At 38.8% G+C, this 23,077-nt stretch overlaps 1 protein-coding gene across 5 annotated transcripts in view; it reads right to left on the reverse strand.

Annotated features, from left to right (window-relative positions):
- URI1 (URI1 prefoldin like chaperone) overlaps positions 1 to 22,443 on the reverse strand; it is an 84,192-nt gene extending 61,749 nt beyond the window's left edge. Inside the window, exons 1-2 of one of the 5 annotated variants that reach the window (XM_077132288.1) lie at positions 22,297 to 22,443; positions 21,641 to 21,736 (exon numbers count right to left, since the gene is read on the reverse strand). In XM_077132288.1, the coding sequence (XP_076988403.1) occupies positions 21,641 to 21,658 (18 nt within the window). In that variant the 5' untranslated portion in view covers positions 21,659 to 21,736; positions 22,297 to 22,443. Of the gene's footprint in view, positions 1 to 15,666; positions 16,107 to 21,640; positions 21,737 to 22,126 lie in introns of those variants that run through there. The other 4 variants (XM_077132287.1, XM_077132286.1, XM_077132284.1 and 1 more) reach the window with 4 other exon arrangements.
- Between the last annotated feature and the right edge of the window lie 634 nt (positions 22,444 to 23,077).

Here is a 23,077-nt window from a genome sequence, read left to right on the forward strand (position 1 = left end):
GTCAAGAGATTATCCTAGATCTTATGCACTGTATAGATAGTCTTCTTTGTTTATGGTATATTGGAGTGGTTAGAGGGAAGTACCTAGAGCTGTGTTCCAGTAGCCTAGATTCTTGAAGATTGTATAAAGACATAATGTTTACAATGACCTGGAAGACAAGTCAATAGAAAATATCCAGATTAAAGCTGACAGATTAAAATAAACTTAGCAAAGGATGTAAAGGACTCATAAAGAGAAAACTACAAACCTTGCTAAAAGAAATCAAAAGAGACCTAAATAAATGGAAGTACATTCCATGTTCATGCACCAGAAGACTAAATATCATTAAAATGTCAATTCTACCCAAACTAATTTAAAGAATCAATTCTATCCCAATCAAAATTTTAACAGCCTACTTTGCAGAAATGGAAAAGCCAATCATAAAATTTATTTTGAAAGGTAAGGGGACAGGGGTCTCAGATAGCAAAAAAAATACTGAAAAAGATGAACAAAGTTGGAAGACTCATACTTCCTGACTTTATAGCATATTACAAAGCTACAGTGGTCAAAACAGCATGGTACTGGCATAAAGATAAATATATTGACCAATGGAATAAAATTTGAGTGTTCAGAAATAAATACTCACATCTAATCTGTCAACTGATTTTGACAAGGCTGCCAAGTTCACTCAACCAGGACAAAATAGTCTCTTTAACAACTGGTGCTGGGAGAACTGGATATCCATATCTGAAAGAATGACAGAGGGCCCCTATCTCACACCTTATACAAAAATTAACTCAAATATGTCAAAGAGCCAAATATAAGAGTCAGAACCATAAAACTCCTAGAAAATTAAGCATTTTGTGGTAGGAAACGGTTTCTTAAGACTTTACAACCAAAGCACAAACAGGAAAAGAAAAAAACAGCTTTGAGGACTTCCTCAAAACTGAAAACTTTTGTGCTTCAAAGGGCATTGTCAAGAAAATGAAAAAGCAGCCTTTTCAAAGGGAAAAAATATTTGGAAACTATCTATCTGGTAAGGGTTTAATATGCAGAATGTATAAAGAAATCCTACAACTCAACAAGACAAAGACAAATAATCAAATTTAAAAGTGGACAAAGACTTGAATAGACATTCTTTCAAAGAGGAAATATAATGGCTAAAAAGCAAATGTAAACATGTTCAATATCACTAGCTATTAGGGAAATACAGATCAAAACCAACATGAGAGTATCATTTCACAGCTACTAGAATGGTCACTTTTAAAAAATAAGAAAACTACAAGTGTTGAAAAGGATGTGGAAAACTAGGAACACTCATTCTTCACTCCTGGTGGGATAAAGCATGGTGCAAAAAGCATGCGACAACAATGACGAACAAACCCCGAAGACATTATGTTGCGTGAAATACGCCAGACACAAAAGGATAAATATTGTACACTCTCACTAATATGAATGCATTATAATGAGCAAACTCATAGAGTTAGAATCAAGTAGAGGTCACCAGGAGATAGAATGAGAGAGAATAGGAAGCTGATGCTTAATTTGAACAGAATTTCTAAGTAGTTTGACTGCAATGTTTGGGAATGGATAGAACTGATGGTAGCACATTATTGTGAAAATATTTAACAGTGCTGAATTGTGTGTGAATGTGGTTAAAAGGGTAAGTTTAGGGTCACGTATCCACTGGAAGAAAAGTTAAGAGGATAAAACATGGGACTGTATAACACAGTAAACCCAGCTGTGGACAACAACTGTGGTAAACAGTACAAACTAAAAATATTCTTTGATAAACTAGCAAATACACGTCACTATTACAAGGTGTTAACAAAAGGGTGGTCTACGGGTAAAAATACACCTAATGCAAACTATGGACTATAGTTAACAGTAACATTTTAATATTCTTTATTCAACTGTAACAAGGGTACCACATCAATGCTAAGTGTTAACAATAGGGGGGTATAAAGGCAATGGGGTTCTTTTTGGAATAATAAAAATGCTATCAAATTGATTTTGGTGATAAATGCACAACTCTTTAATTATACTAAGAGCCAATGACTGTACACTTTGAATGGATTATAAGGAGTGTGACTATATCTCAAAAACACCTTAAAATATAATTATACATGAGGCAAATACATCCTCCAAAATAAAGGAAAAATAAAAATGTAACACAAAAAAAGACAATTCCTTGCCAGCAAACTTGCACTAAAAGAACTACTAAAGGTAGTCTTCAGAGTAATATAAATGTAGAAAGAACCAAAGAGCAACTAGACAGGTTCAAAAAATAAAAATGGGCAAACATAAATCAATACAGACAGCATGAAACAAAGTCAATATACAAAAATCAAATATACTTCTACATAGGAGCAAAAAATAAAGAGCAATCAAATTTTAAAATGGCATCAAACATAACTATCTAAAAAGCATGCAAGAAAAACTTACATATATGTAAAAATAAATATACTGCAGGAACTAAATAAATGTAAAGGTATACCATATTCATGAACTGGAAAACTCAATATTGTAAACATATAAATTCTCCCCCTAATGCATGCACACCAAGCAAAACCATAGCAGGTTATGATGTGAACACTGAAAAGATGATTCTAGAATATAAAAAAAACGCAACGGGTCAAGAACAAAGGCCATCTAAAAGAAGAACAAAGCTAAGGGATTTATGCTCCCAGATATCAAAATCCATCACAAGGCTTTGATAGTTAAGAAAGAATGGTACTGGGTGCAAGTAAAGGCAAATAGACCAGTGGAACAGAATAAGGTGCAGAAGCATACATAATACATACATGATAACATAATCCACAAAAAAGACATACTCCACATCGAGTTAGAGCTATACCTTAGGAGTAAGGATTACATTCTAGAAATAAAGGAAAACAGCCCTAACAAAGTCTAAAACTGAATCTCAACCAAATTAAGTCATTCTACTGGCTCTCTCTCTAGAAATTCTAGGGTTCCATTCCCTCACAGAAATTTGGAAGGATTAACAATAACTGGTAGAGCCATCTTTCTCAGAGCTCCAGAAAATAGTTAAAGGGTTACGGTAATTGAGCAAGCACTGAATCAAGAAAAAAAGCTATTCAAAATGGTAAGAAAACATTGCTGGCCGTTCCCTCACCCCTCCCTGCCTCAGTGTGGAGGCCACCTATGCTCTCAGTGTGCACCCCTGGTCCCAGTTGCAGAGGGAGCAGAATAAACCCTGTGCACATACTTGGCTCCTTGCATATCTGTATCAATCTATCTGATAACAGCCTTAAAAGACCAAAACCAAGGCATTTTTCTCTGGCCTGTCATCCCAAAACTTGTCCAGCACACAGGAGTTTGTGGACAGCTAAATCAGTTAAGGAACAATCACAATGAAATCACAGCATCCTGGGACAAAGAACTACCAGCTTGAAGACATACAATAGAGTTCCAAGGGGAAAGACTATTTCAAAGGCAGAGTAGGGGCATTCAGATGAGATCTGTTTGAAAGGAAAAGTCCTAAGACCATGAGTACATGTATCTAGGACAAACACATGCTCAGAAAAGACCAGAGAGGACCCTAAACTTTCAATTTGGGATATTCTTCAGGGTCATTATTTGGTTAGCTGGTGCTCTGAATGAAAGCATCCCTCAACAGAGACAATCTAGAAAGACCATGAAAGGCATGTTCTGCACATGTTTTTTGTTATTGTTAGCTTCTGGAATTCAAGGAAATCTCTGCCACATCATTAGCTGGATACAAAATGAAGGAACTTACAGCTTGCAGTGATTTGATGCTATTATGAACCCCAGAAGAGGCCATGTCCTTTTAATCCTTTCTCACAAGTCCAGACTTGTTATAGGTGGGACCTCTTGGTTAGGTTATTTCAACTGAGATGTGACCCACCCCATTCAAGGTCCTTTTTACTAGAGTCTTTTATGAGCGTATAAAAGAAAGAAAAAAACCCAGAGAAAGGAGAAAAGCCCCAGGGAAGCTGAGAGAAAAGGACACACCCACAGAAACTGAGAGGGGAAGCCACTGAAGCCAGAAGCTGAAAACAAAACCCAGGAAAGGATTAGCAGGCACTGACCATGTAACACAGGTGTCCCAGATGTTGGCAGCCTTTCTTCAGAGAAGGTTATAATCCTACTGATGCCTTAATTGGGACATTTTTCATGGCCCCAGAACTGTAAATTTGTAAGCTAATAAACCCACATTATAAAAGCCAATCCATTTCTGGTATAATACATTTCAACAACTTTAGCAAACTGAGACCCAACTCAAGGACTAAATTCCAGAGTTAACACATTAAAATATCAAAATGTACAGCATTTAACAAAAGACTAAAAGACACAGAAAGAAACAGGAAACAATGGTCCATCAAAAGAACCAGATTAAAAAAAAAAAAAACAACTAGACAAGACACCAGAGAACTAGATAAGAAACTAGATAAGACATCAACAAACAAGATTTTCGACATACCAGGCCAAGACTTTTTTTTTAAATGGTCATAAATATTATCAGAGCTAAAGGAAAAGAGAAACAAAGAAAAAGCACCAAGAAAATGATATAGGAACAAAATGAGAATTTAATTAGAGAGAGAGAAATTATAAAAAGGAACCAAACAGAAACACTCATTTGAAGACTACAATATGTAAAACAAAAAATTCCCTACAGTCATTCAACAGTAGATTGGAGGTGGCAAAATAAAGACCAGTGAACCCAAAGAAAAAATGATTCCACCTGAAGAGGCAAAAGAAAAAGGACTGAAGAAGAGTGAACAGTGCATAAGAGACCTGTGGGACACCACCAAACGTTCAATTAAAACCATTACGGAGTTTCAGATGAAAAGGAAGGAAAGAATAGTATAGTAGAAGAAATAATGGCTAAAAACTTCCCAAGTTTAATAAAAGACAAGAATATACACATTCAAGGACCCCAACAAACCTCAAACAGGATAAACTTAAAAGACATCCCATTCGATTCCCAGACCATGCACCTAAAAAAAGAAAAGACATCCACACACAGGTAGATTATAATCAATCTATAATAGCAAAGACAGTAAGAATTCTTAAAGCTGCAAGAAAAGCAATGTATCATATACTAAGGGAGCCTCAATAAGATTAAGGGCCAATTTCTCATCAAAAACCATAGAAGCAAGAAGGGAGTTGGACAGCATATTTTAAGTGCTGAAGGAAAATAACTGCCAATCAAGAATTTTCTATCTGGAGAGCTATCTTTCAAAAATGAGGAAGAAATTAAAACAGTCCCAGATAAACAAAAGTTGAGGGAGTTCATCACCACTAGACCTGCCCTATAAGCAATGCTAAAAGGATTTTTTCAAATTGAAAAGAAAGGACATTAGAAGTAAATTGAAATGGCATAAAGAAATAAAGATGTCTGGTAAAGGTAGCTACATGAGCAATGTCAGTACTACTGTATTTTTAGTTTGAAACACAACATTTTTACTTCTAACAGGATCTAAGATGCAAACACATAAAAATAAAACGATCCATCTATTGGGGTGGACACACAATGTATAAAGACATAACTTATGATAAAAACAACAAAAAGGTGGAATAACAGAGGGATATAAAACTGTGTATACTATTGAAGTTAAGTTGGAATCAAATCAAACAAGACTGCTATATGTTTAGAATGTCAAGCGTTAAGACCCATGTTAACCACAAACAAAATACTGGAAAAATACACACAGAAGAAAATGAGAAGGAACTACAAAAGATCAAGTAAACACAAAATTAGGCAGAAATGGAAAAATAAAGGGACAAAAAAAAAGTATGAGACTTACAAAAACTGTACAGAAAATTGGCAGAAAAAGTCCTGCATTATCAGAAGGTACTTTAAATGTAAATGGACTAAATTCTCCAGTTAAAAGGTCAGACTGAAAGAATGGATTAAAAACACAACACAGCTATATGCTGGTTACAAACGACTCACCTTAAATTCCAAGATGCAAGCAGATAGAAAGTGAAAGGATGGAAAACAATATCCATACAAAAAATAACCAAAAGGGAGCTGGAGTTGCTATACAAATATCAGATAAAACAGAGACTAACTCAAAAACAGTAACAAGAGACAAAAAAATGATATTTTATATTCATAAAAGGATCAATTCATCAATAAGATATATTATAAATACATACATACCTGATAGCAGAGCCATAAATACATGAAACAAAAATTGACAGATTTGAAAGGAGAGATAGATGGTTCTACATTAAAAGTAAGAGACTTCAAGATACCATTTCCAATAATGGATAGAAAATTTAGACAGAAGATCAATAAGGAAATAGGAGAGTTAAACAATCCTATAAAACAACTAAACCTGACAAACACTTGACCCAACAATGGAATGTATATTCTTTTCTGGATCACATGGGTCATTCTCTAGGACAGCCCATATGACAGGTCACAAAACAAGTCTCAATACATTTAAAAGATTAAATTATACAAAGTATTATCTACAATCACAACAGAATGAAGGCAGAAATCAACAATAGAGGGAGAAATGGCAAATTCACAAATATATAGAAATTAAACAATACATCCTTAATCTATGGGTAAAAGAAAAAATATCTTCAGACCAATGAAAATTAAAATGAAGCACATCAATACTTTGAGATGCAGCAGAGGCAGTACTGAGAAGGAAATGTATAGCTCTAAATTCTTTCATTAAAAAAGGAAGCTCTCAGACTTTAAGGCATACTATGAAGCCACAGTGGTCAAAACAGCATGGTATTGGCATAAAGATAGATATATCGACCAATGGAATCGAATAGAGTGCTCAGATATAGACCCTCTCATCTATGGACATTTGATCTTTGATAAGGCAGTCAAGCCAACTCACCTGGGACAGAACAGTCTCTTCAATAAATGGTGCCTAGAGAACTGGATATCCATATGTAAAAGAATGAAAGAAGACCCGTACCTCACACCTTATACAAAAGTTAACTCAAAATGGATCAAAGATCTAAACATTAGGTCTAAGACCATAAAACAGTTAGAGGAAAATGTAGGGAGATATCTTATGAATCTTACAACTGGAGGCGGTTTTATGGACCTTAAACCTAAAGCAAGAGCACTGAAGAAAGAAATAAATAAATGGGAGCTCCTCAAAATTAAACACTTTTGTGCATCAAAGAACTTCATCAAGAAAGTAGCAAGACAGCCTACACAATGGGAGATAATATTTGGAAATGACATATCAGATAAAGGTCTAGTATCCAGAATTTATAAAGAGATTGTTCAACTCAACAACAAAAAGACAGCCAACCCAATTACAAAATGGGAAAAAGACTTGAATAGACACCTCTCAGAGGAGGAAATACAAATGGCCAAAAGGCACATGAAGAGATGCTCAATGTCCCTGGCCATTAGAGAAATGCAAATCAAAACCACAATGAGATATCATCTCACACCCACCAGAATGGCCATTATCAACAAAACAGAAAATGACAAGTGCTGGAGAGGATGCGGAGAAAGAGGCACACTTATCCACTGTTGGTGGGAATGTCAAATGGTGCAACCACTGTGGAAGGCAGTTTGGCGGTTCCTCAAAAAGCTGAATATAGAATTGCCATACGACCCAGCAATACCATTGCTGGGTATCTACTCAAAGGACTTAAGGGCAAAGACACAAACGGACATTTGCACACCAATGTCTATAGCAGCGTTATTTACAATTGCAAAGAGATGGAAACAGCCAAAATGTCCATCAACAGACGAATGGCTAAACAAACTGTGGTATATACATACGATGGAATATTATGCAGCTTTAAGACAAGATAAACTTATGAAGCATGTAATAACATGGATGGACCTAGAGAATATTATGCTGAGTGAGTCCAGCCAAAAACTAAAGGACAAATACTGTATGGTCCCACTGATGTGAACGGACATTCGAGAATAAACTTGAAATATGTCATTGGTAACAGAGTCCAGCAGGAGTTAGAAACAGGGTAAGATAATGGGTAATTGGAGCTGAAGGGATACAGACTGTGCAACAGGACTAGATACAAAAACTCAAAAATGGACAGCACAATAATACCTAATTGTAAAGTAATCATGTTAAAACACTGAATGAAGCTGCATCTGAGCTATAGGGTTTTTTTTTTTACTATTATTACTACTTTTATTTCTTTGCTCTATATTAACATTTTATATTTTTTCTGTTGTGTTACTAGTTCCTCTAAACTGATGCAAATATACTAAGAAACGATGATCATGCATCTATGTGATGATGTTAAGAAGTACTGAGTGCATATGTAGAATGGTATGATTTCTAAATGTTGTGTTAATTTTTTTTTTTCCGTTAATAAAAAAAAAAAAAAAAAGGAAGCTCTCAAATCAGTAACCTAATCTCACACCTGGAGGAGTAGAAAAAGAAGAGCAATCTCAATGAAAAGTGAGCAGAAAGAAGGAAATAAAGATTAGCACTGAAAATAAGAGAAAGGGAATCAATAGAATCAGTAGTAAGACCAAAAATTAGTTTTTTTAAAAGATCGATAAAATTGACAACATTTCAATAGACTGAAAGTAAAAAAGAGGTCACACATAGGAAAAATCAGAAACGAAAGGGGTGCATTACTACTAATCTTACAGAAATTACAAAGACTGTAACAGGATATTATGAACATCTGTACACAACAAATTAGATAGCCTAAATGAAATGCACAACTTCTTAGAAACACACAAATTGCCTAAACTGACTCAAGGATAAATAGAAGACCACAACAGACCAATAACAAGAAATTGAATCAGTAATCAAAAATCACCCACCAGGACCTGATGGCTTCAATAAGGAATTCCACCAAACATTCAAGGAAGAATTAATAGCAAACTCTTCAAAAAAGTTGAAAAAGAGGGACTTACCTCAGAGTTGAACACTGTACTGGAAGTTCTAGCCAAAACAATTAGGCAAAGAAAAGAAAAGGCACCAGAATTGGAAAGGAAGTAAAACTACTGCTATTTTGCAGATGACATGATCCAATATGATGAAAATCTACAACAGAGCTATTAGAGCTTTTAAATGAACTCAACAAAGTGGTGGAGTACAAAATAAACACAAAAAGCAGTGGTGTTTCTATGTACTAATAATGAACAATCTAAAAAGAAAACAAAAATGTATTTACAATAGCAGCTTAAGGAATAAAATAGGAATAAATGTAACCCAAGAATGGAAAGCACGTATATATAGAAAACTACAAAACACTGCTGAAAGAAATCAAAGATCTCTTGTTGGAACAGTCTCTAACAAGAGCCTGGATCATTCAATTTTTCTAAAAGAAAAGATGGCAGTATTCTTTCATCTCTTATGATCCTTGAGCACCAAAATTTATGTAAGAGATTCATTATGTTTCAATTTTTACCAAAATTTCCAATAAAATTGTTTTTTCAATATATTCTATTATTATTTCTGTAAATTATTTGTAAAAATGTACTTAAAAATGTAAAAAATAGCCACGGTGGCTCAGCAGGCAGACTACTCGCCTGCCAGGTCCCAGTGCCTGTCAATGCAAAAAAGAAAAAAAAAAAAAAAAAAAGTAAAAAATAAGAAGTATCCATTGGACTTTGATGATAAATGGTGATGATTATTTTTCCTGGCTACTAAGGGTTAATAAATTTCCTCAGAACTGTCCACAAAGGGCACTGTTGCAACTGATAGTACTAGTAGGAATGAACATTACTTGGTTCCGGATCTTAGATTCTAAGCATTTCCCACTAAAAAGAACCAGGGATTTTTTGAAGAAATGGCCAACTCAATGACTGAGGCAAAGAATGTACACAGTAAGACTGGGACATCTTGTTCCACAAAGCAAAATAACAAAGAATGACAGGACATGCCAAAAAGATGCAGAAGCAAGTTTGGATGGACCCCCACTGGCCAGATCTGGGACAATTTGAGCATCAAAAGGAATGGTAACAGAAATTATCACACACCAATTTTTTTAAGTCCATTGTTATATGATAAAGAGGGGTTTACGAAACAGTTCTTTCCAGAAAAATGCCAGCTAATAAATATAATTGGTATGACAATTAGTAAACCACTAATTTGCAGAGAGCAACGTTATAACTGATTGAAGTTAGGATAATGCTAACTAGGATATGGTAAAAGATTGTTGAAGAACAGGATTATTTACTGTCTTAAAAGTACTACTACCACTTGAGAGTATGTATTTCCTACACAGAGGAAAAGTACCTTTATGGTGGAGAGAATCATCAAATACCACCTTAAACAAGAGACTGGCAGCACCAATAATGGGATAAAATAATTCAATGTATTTCCTGATGTGATGCAATGGGAAATCAATCATCTACATGCATCAGACAAATCCAGATCGTGGGACAGTCCACAAGAATGAACTCTTCAAAAATACCAATTTCATAAGAAAAAAATGCAGGGGACTGTTGTGGATTAAAGGAGATTAAAATAAGACAACCAAATCAATGCGTGATCTTTGCTTGGATCTTGAACTGAAAAAGGACATTTTTAGGAAGACTGAGGAAATCTGAATATGCCAAGGTTAATTTCTTGGGTAAGAAAAAGGTATTACGGTTTTGTAGGAAAATAGCCTTGTTCAAAAAAGATGAAAATCAGAGATATGATGATGTCTGGAATTTACTTTCCACTGGTTCAGGAGGAAGAAAAAAGGCCTGTGCAGAGAAAAAAAGCAGATGTGGCAAAATCCTAATTGGTGATTCTAGACAAAGATTGTTCACCATGCTATTCTTTCTACTTTTCTGTAGTTGTACAATTTTTCAAAATAAAGTTATAATTTAAAAAACAAAAAGACTGCCTTATGATAGACTAAAAAGACAAACTCACCAATCTGAAGATGAAGGCAAGAATGATAAACTGAAAGTTTGGTTTTTCTAAAAAAAGAACCCAAACTGAAGACATCAGAAAGGAAAATAAAATCAAGCAGTTTGGTTCAAGCATAATCATGCACTTTTCTCCCCATTTTTCCACAAGTGTTTTGGGATCACTGTCTCCTTGTCTTTTGTTCAAATTTGGAGAATCCTATCATAATAAAAATTTTCCCCCTTGAAAATCTGCATCATAATGTTTATTAAAATACTTCTAAAGGACTAAAACAAGTTTCCTTCTCACATGGACATCATACTAAATGCTAACAAAAAAGTTTTCTGAAATAAAATATAAGTCACAAATAAGTTCCGAAAACTCACAAACTTACAAAATCTATATATAATATTAGAAAAGTCAAATGTACTCTTTTCAACAAATTATCTTAACTTACTCAATTTAGAAAAAGCAATTTTAAAAATTCTACACCCTTTCATAAAAACTCATAAACTAGGAAGAAAAGGGATATCCTTGCTCCGAAAAAAAGTGAATACAAAAAAACACCTACAGCAATTCTGGTGAATTTTTGAAAGTTACCCCTGGCTCCCTGAATACTCACCACTGCACTAGAGGTCCTGGCCAGTGCAAATGGCAATCAGCATTAGAGTTGAAAAGGATACAATAAAGCAATCTTTAGGAGCCACAAAAAACTTATCCTGCCAGATATGGAGATGACTTCTCAAGCCATAATGATTAGGACAGCCCAGTTTTTTTTGTGCTAAAGAACAGACTTAGAGAAAACAGATATGCTCATCCACACAGTGGTGAGGGGAAAGGTTCTTTCCAATAAATGGGGAAGGGGAAACTACAGATATCCATACAATAAAAAATGAAACCAGTACCCAACCCCCTATGTAAAAACAATTCCAAGTAGGTTATAGATCCAAATGTGAAAGTAAAACAATTAAGCTTCAAAAAAATAATATAAGAATATCAGAGTAGAAATTCTTAAAGAGGCAAAAACACCAACCATAAAGGAAAAAACTAAATTAAGAATTTAATTTCCCTCTCTGTCTCATGCAAATCCAAATGGCCAATAAACATACTAAAAGATGATTAACCTCATTAGTCTTCCCCAGAAAGACCTGCTACTATGAAAAAGACAGACAGTACCAAGTGTTGGTGAGGTGGAACAGCTGGAACTTTCATCCACTGTTGGCAAAAGTATAAACTGGTATAATTATTTTGGGAAGCAGGCATTATACAGTAAAACTGGACACAAATACCACATGAGCAAGTTCTGGGCATTACCTATCACAAACCACTTGACCTTTTAAATGAGCTCATTGCATTTCTTCATCACTAGAATGTAATCTCCATGAAAGCAAGCACTTTCTCTATTTTGTTCAGCGGAACACACCTGGCAGAACCTATGTTGTAGGTACTCAATAAATACTTGTTAAGCAAATCTCATTACTTGAATATCAGACTTGGAGAGATGAAGAACAGCTGCTGCATGGGATACTTGGCTTACAGTGAATTTTTTAAACAATCTGCAGTTTAGTTTACCCTGAGAAATAGGAAAAGGCTCCATTAAGTAAAATTAGTTGCTCTGTGTTATGAAAAATACGTAAAATATTTACTCTTAATGCATTTAATCCCCCTTGGTTCTCTATCAGGAAAGTGTAAATTATTCCTATATTCTAAGTGCGAATTACATAAGCCACTCAATAATAAATTATATAAAACAATTTCCTAACCTTACTATCACATTCTGCAAATAAAACCTTTGAAAACAATTTTATGTAACACTTTTCTCATATTACAATAAAACACTGGTAATTCTAATAACAGATAATAGTATACAGATAGCCAAGAAACCAAAATTTCAACCTAATGCATCTAAGATAGCAACAGATTGAACAAAATGTTAGTAATTTTGGAATAGCCGAAGACACACCCCAACATTCCTGGATGGCAGATTTTCAGCACAGGTCACAAGCTAGAGATGATCCTCAGTATGACATTTTTCCACCAAATATGTTACTGCTACTAGTAGAAAGAGAATTAGATGATCTTGAGTTTCCCTCTTCTCCCTATATCTTCTGACACAGAAATAAAGATTAAAAGCTTCAAAAGGGGGGAAAAAAAAGGAAACCAAATGGGGAATGATATCTACCAAACCAAGAGTAACCAAGAAATCAGCCTGCCCAACTGGCGTTCAAAGAGCCCAGAACCATTTTTCAGACCCAGAAAGTATTCAGTAAAGATACTATACACCCATTTCCTTAGAAAAACTAAGGAAAAACTGCAGCCTTTCTGGAAAAACTAAAATCCCATCCAATTTCACTCATTTTAATGTTAAGTAAAATAAGAAATGAAATTGTATGCTTTTAAAACAAGTAACAGTGTTGCTTTCTCATACAAAATAATGTGTGTATATATGCATACATATAAAAAAACTAGAAGTACACTAACTACTCTTATACAATTTTTAATGCCTATATATCATACACACATATCATGAGTCAATCAATTCCCTATTGCTGGATTTTTGTTTTTTCATTATTATAAATAAAGCTGTAGAGAATATTTTTGTATATATCGTTTTGCTAGATCAAAAAGGAACAAACCAAAGTTTAACTTTGTTTAAAGTTTTAACTAAAAAAAAATTCAATATTTCATCACTGATTCATGAAACTGAAAACAATGTTAAATATTTGATCCTCTCCATTTACTAGACAAATTGTCACTTATTGGGGCTGTGGCTCATTCATGTTCCTTGTTTGTTCTTTTTTACTTATTACTCTGGAAGGTAAATAAGGAAGTAGCAGAGATAGGGATCAAGGTAAAACTTGCTGTACTCCTTAGCTAAATTTAAAAACAAAACAAAACACAATGAGCAACCAACCTAAACCACATTACCTAGCAACCCCTTGCAAAGAGAAGTAAGCCTTAAACCTAAAGCATCCATTATATGTAATGAATTCACCTCTCTCCTATACAACTAGAGAAAGCCTACTAGCAAGGTAGCATCCTTGGGAAAACTAAGAAATGAAGTCATTCAAATCTTTTTCTTCAGAGTTTAATTCTCTCACACAGAAACCAGGTAGGAAAGACCAAATCCTAAAGCATGTTTCATTCGACTTATATAAAGTAACACTTAGTGCCACACCAATGTAAACAATGTATGCCATTGTTTTCCTTTTACATTCAAAAAGGCTCACCATGCTTCTACGTTACCAGAAACTACTATATTTCTACACTTGGATTGGTTTCGAAGCGCAAAATTTATTTACTAAGTAAAGTTTTCTCCCACTAACATATACAGTACAGCTATCTAATCAGCATACTTTTGGCCTTATGGGTCTCCCATCCACTGACACAGATCCTTTAAATGACAGTCCTAGTCTATTTACTGAGGAGCTTTTATCATGAACTGGGAACAATTTTTATATACCCAATGCAGACATGTACATGTTTAAATATGTGCCAAATTAACATTAACACATTACAGAAGAGTGATTTTTGTAACATATTCAATGTCTACTGAAATGACTCAAGTTCCCACAGGACCGTAACTAAATAATAAGCATTTACTACCTGCAAGCGTTAAGTGGACCTAATGCCAGAAAGCTGTTCAGAGCACCCCAAAAATTATCCTTTGTATTTCAGCTACACTAACATCAGAAAAAAAACATGGCTATCTCCTTTTAACAAGTCAAATGGGAGATAACATATCAAGTCAGCATTACGCACACATTATACTATGAAGTATACTATGTAATTCCACTACAGAATAAACCCCAATAGTTGCATATAGTATTAGAGAAAAATGGTTCTCTGAAAATAAAATCCAATGCATGAAACAGTTCATACCAACCAGAGCAAAACAGGGAAGATTCCCAGGTAATCCTAACGTGGTTTCCAAGTAAACCAGGATTCTAAAAATTTCTATGAAAAGTCCCTTATCTAGTTGAATTAAGCATATTTTTGTACACCTATGTAAGTAGATATTTTTATACAGAAATGTTCAAGAGAAAATGGCAAGAATTCTTAAACTGTTTGGAGGAACTTTTTAATAACCCTTTTTATTCCATGACACTGCCTCTCAAAATGACATGGGATATTTTAAGTAAACTAAAAGTTACTTTTCAAATGAGTTTCAAAGCATTTCAGGAAATAGTGAGAATCAACCTGAAATGCCACAAAAACCACGCAAAAAATGTCAGACTTAACAAAACTACTTAAATCGGGTAAATCTTTCCATAAGCATTCCCATGAGAAAAAACTTTCTTCCCCTTCAGTGACTGAACATTCGTCCATTATACGATCGAAATTAAAATTAATAAAACGGCATTCTATCTTGACAAATACTTAAAGTTGTAACTGAACACAAACGGCATCATTCAAACTTAGTAAAACTCTTACAATTTTAGCAACCAAGAATAAACATTTTATCAATGCTCAGAAGAGCTAATAATACATAGGATGAACACTTCTCATTTACAGCGTCCCCTCCCCCCATCAAAAAAAATCCCATGCACTCTCGTGTATATTAAATTTAAAACCTCACTTTTAGATACCAGTTAAAATAGCTCGTCACTTCCCTCTAACCCAATCCTCCCCTCGGAGGTCAATGGGCTCCCGACAAAAGACAACAAAAGCACGTGACAAAAGTTTCTCCCAACAAGGCCTCTTCCTCGCCAGGCCTAAAGGTCCCCGCGCTCCTCCCCGCGGCGGGGACAGGAGTGAGCTGGGCCTGGCGGAACAGGGCTGCGGCCCAAGGAGACAGAAGGCGGTCGGTGGCTCGGGTATTTCCCGGGAGCTCGGCGCCCGGGCGGAAGCCCGGGCCAGAAACCGGACCGCGGCCTGTTACCTTTTCCTGCTCCTCGCGGAGCCGCGCCACCTCCGGGGCACACAGCGACGCCGAGGCGGAGGCGGAGGCCTGGGGCCCAGGGTCGAGCCGGGCCTCCATAGCGGGGGTGCTGGGGACGCGGCCGGGCCGGCAGGCTCAGCGGAGCGAACGAGTCCTAAACGAGTGTTTATGGAGGCGGCGTGGCCGGCGGCTGCCCAGCGCCCGCGTGCTCGCCCTCATCCACGGCGCGTCCCAGACTGAGGAGGCCGCGCCCGCGCTGCCTGCTGCTGAGGTGGCCGCTACTCGCGTCCCGGCTGCCCACCGCCGCATCTCACACGCGCATGTCGCCCGCCGCCGCCGCCGACGCCGCGGGCTCGGAACTGCAGACCGAGAGCCAGCGAGAGTCGCCTTTCCGGGCCGGGGGAGCCTGGCGTTCCGTAGCGGCCGCGCCTCCTCCGCACCTCCCCCGCAAGCCCCGCCCCTCACCTGTCGCCCCGCCCCGCCGCGCGGCCCTCCGGGAAGCGCGCGCTGACTCCATCCGCCTGGCCCCGCCCCCAGGCGAGAACAAAACACGTTGGGGGCGGGGCTGGCGTTGGCGCGGAGTGTCCTTTGGGCCTGTGACCGGCTTTGTCCACCGATGATGCGTTCTTCCCACGTGTGCTGCCTGCGCGCTTCCTCTGTGCCAGGACTGGTTCTCGTTGCGGGGACGCCGAAGCCCTCAGGAGGCTTACATTCTAACGCACACCGACGCCCGGGGAGTGTTTTTCCAGACAAGCACAAACGTAGCCTTGGGGTCCCCTAGACAGCGCTGTATCTAGCAGTTGGAAGCTTAATTCATGCACTAATGCTGCTTCATAAGCACATTTAATTTTAGCAAATGCATCGTTTTCCTGTGCCTTTTTAATAAAATATACAATTATATTTTGCTTGTGTATTAATTACTGTACACATTATAAATGTTCCATATATGTATGAAGCTCTTATAGTAATATATTACTATGTATGTTGGGTTTAAGAAATTTTTTTCCAGAGTGAGTTTATACACGCTTTTCCTCTTACTTTAGAACATTCTGTGCCCTCTTCCAATCCAGTTCTTTGTTCAGGTCTTTATGTACACAGGGGCTCCAATTAATGCTTACAGAAGGAAACTTGCCTTGTAACCATCTCGACGCCAGTCCCGTGCGTTCGGAATTGTCCAGAAGGGAATAGGTTGGTTGATCCTGCCCAGTTAAAAGGAGCTGCGGGATTCAGGCCCAGCATGATCCCACTCTCCAGCGGAAGCAAGAGTTCTGGTCACTTCCACGTGATATCTCCCAAGTTTTAAATTTTGGCAACTAAGTTGATTTTGGGGCAGGGCGTGTGTGCATGGTCCGGGAATCGAACCCGGGTCTCCCACAAGAAAGGTAGGCATTCTAACCACTGAACTACCCGTGCACCCATAAGTTGATATTTAAAATAACAAAAAAAAACTTGGGTCTCTGGAGTTTGAAAGGCCTGTGTTGTGGGTATCCTGGGGCTGTGGCCAGGGGTACTGGGAGAGCCCTGCCGAGAACGATGAGTGAAACAAAGGCTAGAGAGAAGCTTCAGGAATGTCCACCAAGTGACCCAGAGAACTGACAGTCCAGATCCAGACTCTTCAGCCAGAACCACTCTGAGGACAGCAGGTAGCCTGCTGCCCTAAGGCTCTGTGGGCAGTCTGACTCCCTCCTAGCACAAATCCATTTTCACTGGAGCTCTATTAAGTGGGCCCCTGGTAGGGGAAATTTTAGATTGAATGTATGTTACTAGAATCAAAAATTTTTAAAGCAAACATAGGACTGTTACAACACAGTTGTAACACTGTTGCAAACAACAGACTATATAGTTAGTACAATTATAAAAATTTTCATTCATGTTTTAACAAACGTACCACACTATTGCAAGGTGTTAGTAGGATGGTATATGGGAACTCTGTATTTTATGTATGAGTTTTCTGTAAGCCTATGACTTTTCTAATAAAAAATCAAAATAATAAATTCTCCCTACTTGATTTCAAAGTATAGTAATATATTGTGCTTTAAAAGCCACAGGAATCAAAATAGTGAATAGACACATAGATCAATGGAACAGAATAAAGAGCCCAGAAATAGATCCACACAAATATAATCACTAATTTTTTTACAAAGGTGCAAAGAAAATACAATGGAAGAAGAATATGGTGTTGGCATTGAGGGTGCCGAGAAATGGTGCTAGAGCAATTGGATGTCCATTTGCAAAAGAAAAAAGAACATCTACACATACCTCTGTTAAAAGAAATAAAACAAAATGGAGTTACTATGGCTAAGAGATTTAAAATGGAGTCAGGAGGTCATTCTGAAAGTTACTTTTATGAAGGTCTCAGCCAGATATCACAAACCGCCAAAGAATGCAAAGCTTCAAGCAGCAATGTTCCTCAAAACCCTAAGGACATCTGGCCCATAAAACAAGCAACAAGATAAAGAATTCAGTTAAGCATTAATCTAAAGGGCATTTAGAGCACCCCAAATATCCACCAACCGCAAACAACTTATGTAATCTTTTTCTTTAATGACCCTTGCCTGGAAATGCCAAGTCAGAATAGGATTTGGGTTGCCACCTGTATCTGTGCTTCCAGACTGGCAACACTAAAACCCCAAATAAATACCTCATTGTAGCTTAGTTTATTTCTCACACTTTACGCAAAAGTCAACTCAAAATGAATCAGTGTTAAATGCCAAATCCAAATCTATAAAATTTATGAAAGAAAATCTGCATGATCTTGGATTTGGCAATGAAGGGAAAAAATTGATACATTGAAGTTTATCAGAATTACAAACTTTGGCTCTGTGAAAGACACTGTTAAGAGAATGAAAATAAAAAGCCATTGACTGGGAGAAAATATTTGCAAATCACATAGCTGTTAAAGACTTGTATCCAGAATATATAAAGAACTGTTCAGGTTCAACAATAAGAAAATAAACAACCCAACTTAAAAATGGGCAAAAGATCTGGGCAGTTCCCCAAGGAAGATATGCAAGGTGGCAAATAAGCATATGAAAAGAGGCTCAACATCACTTGTCATTGGGAAGTGCAAATTAAAAATAACAATGAGATACCACTTACACACCTATTAGAAAGGCTAAAATCCAAAAACCTGACAATATCAGTCTCTGGTAAGGATGCTGAGCAAGGGAAACTTTCTTTCACGGCTGATGGGGTTGCAAAAATCATACAACCACTTTGGTAGACCTTTTGGCCATTTCTTATAACATTAAACGTGGACTTACAATTACAACCCAGCAATCACACTCCTAGATATTACTCAATCAATTTGAAAATGTGAAAATCCATGTCCACCCAAACATCTGCAGGAAAATGTTTATTGAGACAGATCAAGGACACAGTTCCAATATACATTCATTTCAATTTAACATCATGCAAATCAATGACTGCCCTGTTACGGGTTTGTTGTTTCCCCCCCTTGGGGGAAACATTCCCACAAATGAGGGGAATAAGGGGAAAGGCCTGGGAATTTCTCAGATGCCTCTTTCCCTGGGGTTGAGGGACTCAAAGATCCACAGATGTCTCCAGTTGAGACATGGGTATCCCCTTAACCTGGCTTCAGGTTTAGAGTTGCCAGATTTAGCAAATAAAACTACAGGACACTCAGTGAAATTTGAATTTCAGATGAGCAACAAATAAATGTTTACTATAAGAATGTCAATGTACCTATTGGAACATAATATATAAAACTTAAAAAAAATTCATTGTTTATCAGCAATTCGAACTTTATTGAACATCCTATATTTTATCTGGCAGTCCCATTCACACACCTAACTTTGGGAGAGTCACTGCTGGCAACCATTTTCCTACATGGCTTTAAAAATAAACACATCAAGCATCAAGAATGAAGCACTGATTTCAAAGTCTCTGTCACTTAAATGGATCACTTTTATCTGCCAGGAACTGAAAATGAAAACAAGTGGGCAAGAACAAAAGAAAGCAAAGGGAGGTGGGGAAAATGAAAGGGCATTTCATTGAGTTAACTGAAGCCCTACTCCAAGCCTTAATGGAATGGTCCTTCTACAGGAGAGGTTCTCAACCTTGGCTGCACAGTGGGAGGTCTACAGAATGTTAACCCATGGGTTTGAGGTATCACCTGGGCATTTTTAAGGTCTCCTGGTGATTCTACACTGCAACCAGAATTAAGAACCAACAGTCAAAGGTGCTGTTTTCTTGATGTCTAACAAACCACCCAATCTTAGTGGCAGAAATCACAATTCTGGAGGTGGACAGGGTCGGTTGGTCGGCTCTCACTCAGGGTCTCAGCAGTTACCGTCATCTTGAAGGCGCCCTCCTGCCGCCGTCTGCATTGAGGTTAGCTGCCTTCTGGACCATCAGTAGGGCAGTTACCCACAACACCTGTATATGGCTTCTAGTTATGGCTTGGGCTTCCACGCAGCATGGCGGCTGGGTTGCCAGGGCATGTGTCCCTAGCGAGGCAGGTGTGAGTGATATCACCTTTTCTAACTGAGCCTCGCAAGACACATAGCATCACTTCTGTCACACTCTATTCGTTAGATTCAAGTCACTGGGGCCAACCATATTCAAGGAATGGGGAATTACACTTCATCTCTTGATAGAGCAGATGTCAAAGAATTGTTGGCCAGATTTTAAAACTACCACATGTACCATTTGGAAAAGAAATTGCCTCCAGAATCCAATTCTTAACATACCCCCAGCTCAAACTGCCAGCACTGCTTACCAAGGAGAATCCAGTGGTCTTCTCAGTGTCTCCCTGCATCCGGTATCCCACCCCATCTGCCCTCCACGCTGCAGCTGGAGTCTCAAGCTCAAAAGTGTTCCTGGCTTCCCACTGCCCAGAGGGTGGAGTCCAGGTCCTGAGCAGGTCCACATGACCCCTGGTCTCTTGTCTCCTGCCCTCTCCACCTCCTCAAGCCTGGATACCTCTCCTGAGACACGTGCACATGCACATCGTGCCTTTGCCAGACAGCCTCTTCCCCTGCCCACCTCTCACTCCTTCATCAGGATTTTATCTAGACCCCTCTTCTGGGAAGCAGCCACCAAGTGCCCTCAAGAGTGGTCAAGCACAGCAGTCTAGACTTCCCTTTATTACATGTAGCTCCTTTCACACATTTTCTTTTAACCCTGTTGTGAAATATAGCATACACACAGCACATGCCCAAATCCCAGGTGTGTAACATGATGAATTTTCACACAGCATGTACATTGGCATAACCAGCTCCTGGATCAAGAAATGCAACATTTCTAGAACTCCAAAAGCCCTGCCATGGCCCATTCTGTCACTATTCCCTTTCCCTCTCCCAACTTTAGCCCCAGAAACCACTATCCGGACTTCTAACCCTTTAGATTAGTTTTACCTGTTATAAAGCTTTATACAAATGGACTCAAACAGGATGTGCTCCTGCATCTCATTGCTTTCATTGCATCAGGTTAACTCATACAGATTTTAATCACAGCTGGCTATATAAGGGCCCAGTACCAAATGAAAGTGAAATTATGGGCCCCTTGTTCAAGATGGCAATGCAGAGTAATTAAATCTGATGCCCGTGACTTCGATTGCTTGTTTGCTTGTGAGTCTCCCCTCCCTTGGGGGTGGAAACTGCTGGGCAATGGTGATGACCTCAGCTGCTGGTGAGCTCTCACAGTGTCTCTGCAGAGCTTCTACACCCTAATTCATTAGAACCCTGAAGAAGCCCTGAGGCCTGGAGGCAGGATGACTATTATTAGATCACTCCTATTTTACAGATGCAAAGTCCAAGCTGAAAATGCCACAGGACTAACTCAAGGTCCCACCATGGGCGAGTGCCAGGCTGAGCCTCACACTCAGGCTCTCTGCTTCTAGATGCCCCTCCTTGCCATTACGCCATACCCGGCTCTAACTCACATCCTGCCATGTGCAAAGTTCAGGGCTCAGGAAAAAGAAATAAAGAATCCCCGCGCCAAAGGAACTCACCCGAAACAGGACTTGCATACGTGAAAAAAATTATTAAGCAAGCATTTCTTCCTTCATTCAGGTCTTGTAGCTGTGAGCATCAGAGGCTGCACCTGCCTGACCAAGCAAGAGGAATCTATTATAAATGGGGGTGGGAGAGCTGAACTGGAGGCTGAGGACTGGCCCACACATGCTGCTCTGAAGGACTGAGCGGTGGGACCCGGACCCACTCACAGCATGTATGGTGTGGTCAGCACACTGCTGCCCCCTCTGCTGTGCCGGGGATCCCGCCTCTCTCTGTCCCTGGGTCTCTCGAGACAGACTGTGATTAGCTCAGGTGCCCAACACCTGCCTGACTCTCCCAGGGCTGGGAGAGGGAGGAGCTGGCCCTCTGGTTCCAGCAGTGGGAGGGAGGGAATTTCCCAGAAGAAAATTGAGGGGTCATTCAAACCAGAGAATGGAAGCTTGATGGCTTAAAAAATGGCAAGAATCCCCCACAATACATACATTTGTTTACAAAGCCAGTACAGGGAACAATCTTGAGGAACTCCCCCTCCTTGGAAATCACGTTGCCTTGTGGAGAAACTAGTAGAGACATTACAGGAGACAAGTCACAGCAAGCACCCAGACTCCGGCTAGCAGTGACTAAAGTCAAAGCCCTCCAACTCGACACTCACAGAGAAGGAGCTATAACCCAGCCAATTGCCCACTCATCAAGGCTCAAACCAAAACCCTCTCAGAGGCCTGGCTTCTTCTGAGGAAACACCATGTTAAACATCAGGGGTGTGACCCACAAGGAGCCTAGAAAAGAGTGGCAGGGCCAGCTGGAAAGAATTTGGAAAGTATGCCCACCTGTGACACAGCAGAGACCTAGAATCTGGCCAACATGATGATTCCGGGTGTTCTGTCACAGGGCAGGGATGCGTCATTAGACCTCCCCTCGTGTGCCCTGGATGGAAGAGGTCTCTAGACTCTCATCCTGCCCCAGCTCCAGTCCCAGCTAACAGGATGTTTTCCCACAAATTATTCTTGAGGGACCATGTAACTTGTGGATAAGAGCTACCCGCTGCTCCCTTGAACTGGGCTAACGGTCTCTCGCTGCCCTTACTACCCTCTCTTCAGTGCTAGCCAGAGTGATACTAAAGGCTCATTTAGGGGCATGTTTATGAATGTGTAGAAATGCTTGATTCTCTTGTGTAGGCATTTCCTGCTCCAGGACAGGGTAGAGCACAGCCCCATGCTTCCTTTCCATGTATCAGTTAGCTATCACTGTGTAACAAACCACCCCAAAGCTCAATGGCTTAAAGGAACAACATAGTCTTATTCTTTCTGAATTTGTGGGTAGGCTGGGTTCCTGCTATATGCTGTGCTTGCCCCTAAGCCAGGACAGCTCTGCTACCTACATCTCTTATCCATCACCTGAGGACCAGCAGGCTTTGCCTTTCTCTTGGACATGGT

This window comes from Tamandua tetradactyla, chromosome 16, assembly GCF_023851605.1.
Source record: "Tamandua tetradactyla isolate mTamTet1 chromosome 16, mTamTet1.pri, whole genome shotgun sequence".
Classification (NCBI taxonomy): domain Eukaryota; kingdom Metazoa; phylum Chordata; class Mammalia; order Pilosa; family Myrmecophagidae; genus Tamandua; species Tamandua tetradactyla.